The sequence below is a fragment of the Salvia splendens genome, unplaced genomic scaffold, assembly GCF_004379255.2.
Source record: "Salvia splendens isolate huo1 unplaced genomic scaffold, SspV2 ctg140, whole genome shotgun sequence".
NCBI lineage: Eukaryota > Viridiplantae > Streptophyta > Magnoliopsida > Lamiales > Lamiaceae > Salvia > Salvia splendens.
In genome coordinates this window covers 1,372-12,834 of record NW_024598781.1, presented here as the reverse complement: position 1 = coordinate 12,834, position 11,463 = coordinate 1,372, and the positions used below count along the sequence as shown (strand labels likewise).

Here is an 11,463-nt window from a genome sequence, read left to right as displayed (position 1 = left end):
GTAAATTTCAGCTTCATTGGATGTCGTATGTATTTATTATGATTTTTGCAAGTAAACTGCGCAGTTCTGCGTGTGGTGTGTTCTGGGTGATGTTTTCATGTGCAATGGTTGGGTTTCTGAGTGTTATGTTTTTGTGTTGAATGTGGGTGTGTTTGGCCAAGAGATGGCTCGGAGAAATCTGTGTTTGGCTCAAGGGTTTTGTGTGGGTTGGCCGAGAGATCTAGGGTCCGGCCTAGGGCAGGTTGGTGGGAAGTTTTGAAGGGATGATCCCAGGTGTTTGGGTGTGTTTTGGGACGTAGAATGCGTGGTGGGAATGTCGTATAGGGTTTGAGAATCGGAAGTTGAAGGAAAGTGAGTGTACACGGAACCAGCGGCCGAGGTGCCGAACAGATGGCCGAGGTGCCGAACAGACGGCCGAGGTGCCGAGCATAAGATGCCGAGGTGCCGAGCATGCGGCCGAGACGGTCGGTCGAGGTGCCGAGCCGGACGGCCGAGATGGTCGGCCGAGGTGCCGAACAGGCGGCCGAGACGGTCGGCCGAGGTGCCGAGCCGGACGGCCGAGATGGTCGGCCGAGGTGCCGAGTTGTGCCGAGACAGGTGCCGAGCTGAGCCGAGACAGGTGCCGAGCTGTGCCGAGACAGGTGCTGAGCTGTGCCGAGATAGGTGCCGAGCTATGCCGAGACAAGTGCCGAGCTGTGCCGAGACAGGTGCCGAGCTGTGCCGAGACAGGCGGCCGAGGTGCCGAGCCAGGCGGCCGAGACGGTCGGCCGAGGTGCCGAGCCAGGCGGCCGAGACGGTCGGCCGAGGTGCCGAGCCAGGCGGCCGAGGTGCCGAGCCAGGCGGCCGAGATGGTCGGCCGAGGTGCCGAGCCAGTCGGCCGAGACGGTCGGCCGAGGTGCCGAGCCAGGCGGCCGAGACACCGAGCCAGGCCGAGACGCCGATCCTTTTCCGAGCTTTTTCCAAACCTTTTCCGAGCCAAGTGAGCCGTTTGCACAGTAAGGGTATGCCAGGACTTGGAGTGCTGTGTTCGTGTGTCGTGTGCGCGTTTTGGGTACGTCGTTTGCATGCGGGGTGTGTTTCGAACGTGTGGCTTTGTGTGTTTGTTTTGTAATATGTTGTTAAGTGTATGTACGTGTAACGTGCTAGATGTTGAAGTCGTCCACGTAGGATTCATGCATTGTCGTTTAAAGTCCCGTCTTTTCTGACTCTAATCATGATATTATTTATCTTTCAAAAGGGTGATCGTTTACAAGGAAAGTGTGGTTGAAGAGAATTATTTTAAAAGCTAAGCAATCGAGGTGGGCTTTTCTACCCTACTTTTATGTGGGTTATCTTTAAATACGGACTTTGTTCCGGAAATGTTTATGGAGGTGAAGTGTTTGTCTTGCCAATTATTTCGTTTTGAAACCTATCTGAAGTGGTTTACCACATATGTTTAATCGAATTCGGGTCTGTTGGGCTGCGAACCCTCAGGCTAGTGTACACGAGACTGGGTGCCATCTGAGAGCAAGTTGGCCGGTCTAGATGACCTGGGGTGTGGCCACGCCCCTTGTCATGGTTTGGATCAGATAGTGTATGATTGAGGGAATAAGGGTGGCAATATCGGAAAAATGACTGCGCAGTCGAATTTATGAAATGTATTTTGTGTACTTGGGTTATTTTTCATTATACTCAAAACCCCAATGTTACACTGTTATGGCATGACAAACTATGATTTTAGCGTGTGTCCACTGAGTGCAATAAGTACTCAGCCCTGCATGTTGTTTTCTTAATGTGCAGGTTGAGCGGCGATGGGGAGGACGGATGTTGAGCAGTTAAAGCCAAAGGGTGTTTTTATCTTTTGGATGGTGTCGTGTCGTCATACCCGGCATCATCTGTCTTTTGGTCTTTTCCGCTGCTTGTAAACCGTCACGATGTTTTCATTTAAAACTCTGAATACTTTAACTCAAGAATGTCGTCACAGTACTTTGTTTTGAATTGAATTTCCTTTTATTAAATGTTTTGGGTCAAATATTCTTGTTACCCCCTTTCTTCCCCGCTTCTTTATTCCTCCCCTAGTCGCGGTCCACCGTACTTCCTATCCTTAGGAAATGCGGACGTGACATAATATGTGATATAATATAGGATAAGTTGAGATGGGCATTGTCTTAGACTAAATTAGTATTGAATTTTATATTGTTATTTGATTATCTAGATTATATCAGAGATAATTTTAAAGATAATTTTAGTAATGTGTAAAATATATATAAACTATAAAATTTAAATAATATTCTAAGAACATAAATATTTTATTTTTATTAATAAAAGTTCAGCATATCGCAAAATTACTATATACTATGTCTATGGACAAACACTTAATTATATTTGGACCATGTTTAAAGTGAAAGGGCCGGTAAAATAGATATTACTTATATGCATTCGTCAATGTGGAGCAGGGCATACGGCCACAATTTGGGGCATTTAAGTCTGAAAAATTTAAGAAAAAAAGTGGAGAAAGACATAAAATGTGCAAACATTAAAGTCTATAGATTGAAAATAATAGTCCTTCCGTCTTATAGAAATAGGCTATTTAGGATTGACACGAGTTTTAATGCGTAATTGATAAAATAAGAGTTTAGAGAAAAATAGTTGAAATTGTGCATTGGATGGTAGAGTCCATAAAAGATAAGGAGAAAATATTGTCATAAATGAATATGGACTATTTCTATAGGAAAGACGAAAAAAATGAAATAATGCCTATTTCTATAAGACAGGGGGAGTATTTTTAAAGTTTACTAACTACAAATGTAAAGTCAAGGAACCATCTTTATAGTTCACCCTTCTTATAAACTTGTAGAGTTGTTCTACAAATTTTTCCCTATTTTAATACTTATACTCCCTCTATTTCTTAAAAATAATTTTTTTTGAAAAGACATCATTTTTAATGCAAAATTGGAATAAAAGAGATAGAAAGAAAAATATGTTAATGGAAAATAGGTCCATTTCATTAGAGAGAAAAAAATTCTTAAACATAAAGTTTTATTTTCCATTTCATTAGAGAGAAAAAAAAATCTTAAACATAAAGTTTCTATTTTTATGAGACGAATTAAAAAAGAAATAATTTTTATATTTAAGAGATCGAAAGAAATATTTTTTGCTACATTGATATAGTGCATTAATTCGACCAATTGGACCTTGATAGATTCGTCTGTTCACTCATGTATGTTAATTAAAACCCATTACTGCAAGAATTCATCAGCAATGACACAGAAGTAAGAGAATCTGCTGCGGTGCTCTTATGCAAGAGCACCTGTCGTGCCGACGGCACGACCCTTCTCTTAGCTAAGAGCACCATCTTGCTGACGGCAAGAGCACGAGCAGCCGACGTGGCATGCTCTGACTGGCCGTTGGTTTATCATTTTTTTTGTTTTTTAATCCGAAAAAATTTAAAAAATTCAGATTAATAAAAAATATTTTTCCACTTCCCAATAAAATATATCATTTTTTCTACACTTTTAATTTATTTTTTCATTATTTTTATCCCAAAATTCACACTTTCATCTATAAATACATTCATTTCAATACAAAAAATCACACTATACCAAACAACTCTCTCAACCTTAATTTTTAGGATTTTAATTATGTAATTTTAATTTTTAGTATTTTAATTATGTAAATTTTAATTTTTTAGTAATTTGTAATAATATTTCAGGTATTTTTAATATATTTTAATATTGTTTAAATGTTTATATCTGAAAAGTCAGTCCACTTTCTTCCAATTATTTTTTGTCTAGTTCAACAACCATAATAAATTATTTGGTACTCCATCCGTCCCCCAAAATTCGTCACCATTTGACCCGTCACGGGTTTTAAGAAATATAATAGAAAGTGAGTTGAAAAAGTTGGTGGCATGTGAGTCCTACTTTTATATATTAGTTTTATAATAAAATGTGAGTGTGAATGAGTTGGTGGAATTTAGGGTCCACTACCAAAAATGATAAAAATGAAAGGTGACAAATTTTTAGGAACGGGCGAAAAGAAAATAAGTGACAAATTTTCAGGGACGGAGGGAGTATGCTTTTAGATCTGAAAGGTCGGTCCACTTTCTTCCAATTATTTTACGTTCGTTGTATAATTTTTCCTTTGCCAATACAACGAATATTCGGTCTCAATTACCTCGTTTTGTAAATATTTCAATTCAGCTGATTTAAAAACTTCAACGAAAAAAGTAAAATAAAAATTGGTTATAAAATTTTGAGGTTATTGGAAGTGTCCGCCTATAATGAGGCAGTGAAGGAAAAAATTGGGGCTATGGACAAAAAAGTGGGGCTGTAGACAAAAAAAAGGGGCGGGGCTATTGAAACCATCCGTATATAGTGGATGCTCTAAGTCCACTCTCTTCCTATCTATCTACTCATTCTCCCTCCCTCTCCTTACTCTGACACTGACACACATCAGATATCTCTGTCTGCATCTCAGTCTTTCTTGACTCTAATGGCGTCGGGAGAGTCTATATTAGTATTCTTCCTGCAAATCTTGAACGAGGAGTTGCGAAATTACAGGGGTCTGAAAAATGGAGAGCAACTTGAGTTGGATCTGCTTGGGAATGAGCTTGGTAGGTTACAGGCGTTCCTGCAGGATTCAGTGGCTGTGCGCAACAAGAGTCAACTCTTTGGAGAAACGGTGAAGCAGATCAGAGAGGTTGCTTATGAAGTCGAAGACACCATCGAGATGTGCTCCACCAAGAAGAAGGCTGCAGCAAAAACCAAGAATCTCTTCACCCGCTTCCGTACAAGTTTTAGCATCAGCATCGCAAAGCAAATTAAGACCCTAAGAGAAGCAAAAGTCAAACCCATTTTAGATTTAATCGACAAGGATTTCAGTAATGTTGACGGATCCATCCCATCCACAAGCGAACCCTTTACGGAAATCGATTCGGTAAACATTCCTGAATTTTCCTTTTTCTTTTCTCTCCTTTCCTTTGTCTTTGTTTTATACTCCCTCTGTCCATAGAAATAGGCTATCGGGGATCATACAAGTTTTAAGGCGTAATTTATAAAAGGAAGAAAAACGAAGGAAAAATAATTGAAATAACGCAGGAGGTGATGAAACCCATAAATGATAAAATAAAAAAGAAAGGGAAAAATATGGACTAATTCTATGCGACGAACTAAGAAGAAAATTCAGTCCATTTTTACGAGCAATAGGGGTATTTTTTTTAACCAGATTACTGTACAAGTTTCCCTAGTGATACTGCACTTTTCTTTTCTATATAGAAGGAACGTCTTTTTTGGTCCACAAACTTTGTCAAACTCTCATTTTACTCTCATTTTAGGTCCGTGAACTTTGAAAATATCATTTGAGGCAGAGACGGATCCACCTTAATATAAGGTGGGGCAAATGCCCCTCCTCAAATATTTTTACTATATGCTATTTTGTCAATTTTGTAATTTTTTTTTTGAAATTTCTTTATATTTGCCCCTTCTCAAATTCTCAAATTTCCAATACATATAATTTTGCCCCCGTTCATTTATATTCCTGGATCCGTCCCCTGATTTGAGGTCTGCCAAATATGAGTTAATATAAATTGAAGTACTTTATTACTATTTTCAAGTTTTTTCGGATGAAAATGCTCTCAATACCTTGAAAGGTATATATTTTTAATACTCATCACATATTCATATTTTTTATAAATATCTTTGCTATATATTTTTGATAAATTTTTTAAATATAATTTGACCTTCAATATTATCACTTAATTTTGGTGACATGCAAGAAAAGTATGTTTTTTAAGGTTTTATAATTAAAGAATTTTAAAATATTTTTAAGATATGTATATTCGTAAAAATGAATGTCACAGTCAATAGACGATACTTGAATATTAATATATTGATATTATTTAATTTTTAAATAATATATCAATATTCAAGTATCATCTATGATTGCGACATTAATTTTTACGAGTACCACTACTACCTCAAAAATATTTTCAAATTATTTAATTATAAAAAGTTGAAGAAGAAAATTTTCTTGCATGTAACAGAATTAAATGATATTGAAGGTCAAATTATATTTAGAAATTACGAAAAATATATACTACATCCGTCCTTGAAAGTTTGTCACAGTTTACATTTCGGTCCGTCCCTGAAAGTTTGTCACACTTCACTTTTTACCATTTTTGGTATTGGACCTCATATTCCACTAACTCATTCCTACTCACATTTTATTATAAAACTAATACTTTAAAAGTATGACCCACATCCCACCAACCTTTTCAACTCACTTTCCATTATATTTCTTAAAACCCGTGCCGGGTCAAAGTATGACAATTTTGGGGGACGGAGGGTAGTAGTAAAAATATTTATAAAAATATGAGTATGTGATAAGTTTATTAAAAATATATAACCTTCAAGATATTGAGGGTATTTTTATCCGGAAAAACTTAGAAATAGTAATAAAGTACTTCAATTGATATTAACTCATAGTTGACGGACCTCAAATGATATTTTCAAAGTTCACGGACCTAAAATGAGAGTTTGACAAAGTTCGTGGACAAAAAAAATGTTCCCTCTTCTATATAAACCTGCATGGACGGATTTTAAATTGTGGACACTCTATATCTTTAATTTAGCTATTCTTTTCTTTCTATCTAAACCTGGTTAAAATAGATTTATATATGTATACAGAGACAAAATTTGAGATAGCTATTAGAAAGTAGATTTCTATACATAGAAGCAAGATTTTTGCAAAAGACTACTACTACTTTAATTGATTTAACCAAAAGTGTACGTGGTAGGAATTAGAGTTGTTAACTGTGTGGCTGACACAGCCCAACATGGTTCAGGCCTGGCCCATCAGTGAAACAGAGCGAGTATGGATTACTCTTTGATTTGGTCCATTTTCAAACCCAGGCCCAGTCGAGCTGAGACCTAGGATTAGCCCAACCTATACCCAAATAAAACCCACAATTATAAATCTTACTTGTATTGTTATTATGTCTCTTTCAATATTAACATAATTTAATTATATGTATTCTAAATTTTTTTTTATTAGTTTAGATTTTTTAAAAATTATTCCTTACATTTTTATATTCTAAAAAAATTGCAATAAGATAAATTTGAATATAAATATTTTAAATATTAATGTACTATTACTACCTCCGTCCCCAAATATTTGTCCCACTTTGACCTGCCACGGGTTTTAAAAAATGTAATGGAAAGTGAGTTGAAAAAGTTAGTGGGTTGTGTGACCTACTTTTATATATTAGTTTTATAATAAAATGTGAGTATGAATGAGTTAGTGGAATATGTGGTCCACTACCAAAATGGTAAAAGTGAAATGATACAAATTTTAGGGGACGGACGAAAATGGAAAACTGAGACAAATTTTCAGGGACGGGGATAGTATTATCTAATGAATATATCTCGTTTAATAAAAAGTGGTGGTGTGAGGAGAAATGACTAGAAGATATTGGAACATCAAGTTGGAAGTGGATTGGAATTTATTGAAATTCTGTTATGCATAACATTTGATTTCCAGTATTCATTATACATATTTCTTACAATTCTCTCATTATACAGGATCAATCAATTATGCCTATAACTGTTTTACAAGATCAGTCAGACATGCTAGATAAAGTAGTAGATTTTGAAGATGAAGCCACCATTATTAAATATCTAATGGAACCAAAGGATAAACTTGATGTTATCTCCATCCATGGAATGGCAGGCCTCGGCAAGACAACACTAGGGAGGAAGATATTTCAGGAGAAAACAGTCCGTCAAAAATTCCCACTACGCATTTGGATTGCCGTTACTCAGAAGTTTGACAGCAGGGTTGCTTTTCTCAAAATTGTGGAAGCACTTATCCCAGAGGGCATGCATAGCCCGACGGACCAAGAGTTGGCCACAGCAGTTCGTTTGGGCTTGGCAAATAGAAAATTCTTGCTAGTTATGGATGATGTTTGGACAATGAAAGATTGGGAAGTTATAAAAAAAATCTTGCCAGAGGAAAACAAAGGGAGCAGAGTCCTAGTAATCAGTCGTATATGGAATATTGCTACACAAGTTAATATCAGAAGGGAACCTCATGTAATGAGAAATCTAGGAGAAGGGACAAGTTTGGAGCTTCTGAAATTGAGGGTTTTCGGTGATCTTGAGAGCTACCCTCCGCAGTTGGAAGTTATAGGGGTCAATATAGCCAAAAATGTGGTGGATTGCCGTTGACAATTGTGTTGATTGCAGGAATTCTTCAATATGAGTACACCAAAACACGAGCAATCATTGGTGTTAAAGAGAACTGGTCGACCGTCTATGAGAATATTAATAAGATATTAGAGAAGGACCAGGACAAGCTCATCTCAAATGTTTTAGAAATGAGTTACAATACCTTGTCCGGGGACATGAGATTGTGTTTTCTTTACACAGGGTTGTTTCCTGAAAATTATGAGATCCCGGCCTCCACATTGATCCAGCTGTGGATTGCAGAAGGATTCATACGACCAAGGCAAGGGAGCTTTGAAGAAGCTGCAGAGAAAATCTTGGAAGATCTTATCAACAAGAGCTTGTTGATAGTGACAAAGAAGAATCTCGATCAAGTTAAAACATGTCGTGTCCACGATATAATACGTGAATTCTGCAAAGCCAAAGCTATGGAGGAGAATCTGTTTCAGAGTAATGAAAGCATCGAATGAAGGGAAACATGAGCCTCCACTTTCTGAGTTACATACATTCCGACGTATTTGTCTTCATTCTGATCCCTCAAAATTCCTATCTGAAAAACCAAATGGACCACTCATCCGTTCCTTCATCTGCTTCTTGGAGAAACCTAGTGACTTGGATCCAATGCACATTTCAACTATTCCTTTCGATGTGCTTAGGGTTATGAACTGCAAGTCCGTCAGATTCGAAGAATTTCCCAAGGTCACAGGACTAATTCTGTTGAAGCACATCACTTTGTCTATTGATAAGCTTGATGTTCTTCCAAAACAAATGTCCCAGTTGCTGAATCTGCGGACTCTCATAGTGATAACAAATTCACTTTCCATAACAGTGAAAGCAAATATATGGAAGATGGAGCAGTTGACACGTTTCAAAACTAAAGCAGCCATTATCTTGGATGAGAAGAAGAAGTGGAATGGTTAAAGCTTGTGAAAACCTCCACACGCTTAGCAGACTGTCACCCAAATCTTGCAAGCTAGCTCTCACTAAAAGGGCTCCTAACCTGAAGACTCTGGGGATTCAAGGTAAAGTAGCAAATCTATTCAACACATTTTCCCTGCAGGATTTCCACTTCCTTAAAAGTTGAAGCTAGTAAATGAGTTAAAAGCTTTCCATTGGCCCTCACTAGGCCAGATTGCTTTCCCCGAACCCTCATGAGTCTTACCTTATCGAACACCAAGCTGACATGGAAAGGTCATATGTCTGCATTGGCAACTATCAGCTCCCTTAAGGTCCTCAAGTTGAAGAAAATGCATTCAGTGGATACTTTTGGAATGTGGATTATGACTTTCCAGAACTCCAGTTCTTGCTGATTGAAAAAGCGGATGTGGCTAACTGGGCAGCCTCAGCAACTCATTTCCCGAAGCTTAGGTGGCTTGTAATTAAATCATGTGAGCGCCTGCAACAAATACCAGAGGGTTTGGCAACAAACCTGGAGAAGTTGGAGATTGAGAACATCAGAAAAGTGTAGTTGACTCAGCCAAGGCAATAGAGTCAATCAAAAGTCTGGCAGTACAGAACCAACCATCCATTTCTAGGGTTCCATTTAATCTCACCATTGGCACCATATAGTTCTAATCAGGTACCTTACTACCTTACATATCTAATAAGTCATTTAGCTACATATCAGTTTGAAACTGCTTTTGAATCTCACTGTTAAAGCACAGTGGGACAATCTATCAATGGAGACTGCATAATCAAATCAGGACAGACATATATCAAGAGCCATCTCTTGTAAGGCTTGTTCATCACCTTCTCACAACTTCAAGTCATGAAAAACTGCAAAAAGGTAAATGTTTCATGCTTCTTGTAATAAAGTAATGGACACTTTAATTGGTTGTGTTTTGTGTAATGGAAAATATGATGGATTCGATATTAACTTCTCCATTATTTTTGTGTTTGCTTTTGTGAATGTGGTTTTTTTGGCCAGAAGTTTTTCTAGCTTCTTATTGTTTGGGATTAATTTCATGAATAGTTTACTAAACCGTAGTGTTTGTATAAAATTGGTTACTAAAATTTGATTTGGTTTAAAATATTAAAAACTTTACATTTTATATTATTTATAGTTTAATTCAATTTTATTAATTATTTTAAAATGCCACATAATATTTTCTGTTTATGTTAATCATATAATTATGTACAATTCCTTTATTCCACATATTTTTGTGATGAGTTATTCAGATTGATAATTAAATTCAGCTTGATTCGACTTACTATTATCTATTCTCCCTGTCCAAAATCCGATTTGGTTCTCCCATTTTAACCTGCCTCCGAGATAAATCCCTGCTCCAAGATTTTGCAGAGGATGAACAATTTCATCGATGGAGCGATGCTCGTCTTTGATGCCAGCAAAACCTTATTATGTATAGACAACCTAGTTTGCCCTTTTATTCCTTCTCCTAATCCATCTTCATAACTATTCATGACATGGAAAAACTTGTTTTTCTGGCTTCTTTTCAACAAAATGCAACCAAGTTGAGTGAAGGCCAAAAGTTTTCAAACTCGACCTCGTTAAAGATGTTTTAGACTTGCTTTTCTTGTACACCATAACAAGTGAATATGAAGCAAGCTCCTCCAAGCACTCTAGAGCATAATCTTCCATGCTTTGTTCAATTATTTCCTCAAGAAGGATGAAACTTTTCGTTTTTACGTGGATTATCGCCCCCTAAATATGGCCACCACCCAGATCACTTCCCTATTCCCACCGCAGACGAGCAGTTTGATGAATTGTACGTGGCCAGAGTATTCTCCAAGCTGGATATGTGGTCCGACTGTCACCAGATTCGGATTCATGTTGATGATGTTCATAAAACAGCATACCGAGCGCACAACGAGCACTTTGAATTATTGATGTACTGTTTGGCTTGACAATGCTCCATGCACCTTTCAAGCGGCAATGGATAACATATTTTAGCCTTTCCAAAGGAAATTTGTCATCGTTTTCTTCGATGATATTTTGGTCTACAACAACTCTCACAGTGATCATATCGACCATCTGTGTATGGGTTTGGGTATTTTGGCCGACAACACGTTTTTTGTCAAAGCTATCCCAATGCTCTTTTAGTGTTTCAATGACATATTACCTTGGTCACATTATCTCAGCGGGAGAATTACAAGCGGACCCTGCAAATATTGAGCAATGAAACTGTGGTCGTTACCTAAGTCGATCAAACAATTGTGAGACTTTCTGGGTCTCACTGGGTATTAGCATCGTTTTGTGAATGATTATCGATCATAGCTGCCACCACTCACTGATTTGTTGAAG

General features: G+C 37.4%; 1 protein-coding gene and 1 long non-coding RNA gene across 2 annotated transcripts; both read left to right on the top strand.

Annotated features, from left to right (window-relative positions):
* Positions 1 to 4,379: 4,379 nt before the first annotated feature.
* LOC121789103 (putative disease resistance RPP13-like protein 3) lies at positions 4,380 to 8,640 on the top strand. Its single transcript, XM_042187625.1, has 2 exons — positions 4,380 to 4,917; positions 7,560 to 8,640. Exons 1-2 carry the CDS (start codon positions 4,474 to 4,476, stop codon positions 8,202 to 8,204), a joined length of 1,089 nt encoding a protein of 362 aa, XP_042043559.1. The 5' UTR covers positions 4,380 to 4,473; the 3' UTR covers positions 8,205 to 8,640.
* An 808-nt stretch (positions 8,641 to 9,448) lies between these two features.
* LOC121789102 lies at positions 9,449 to 10,110 on the top strand. The gene is made up of 2 exons (XR_006047977.1): positions 9,449 to 9,780; positions 9,866 to 10,110. It is a non-coding gene; the product is annotated as an uncharacterized LOC121789102 (long non-coding RNA).
* The last annotated feature ends 1,353 nt before the right edge of the window (positions 10,111 to 11,463 follow it).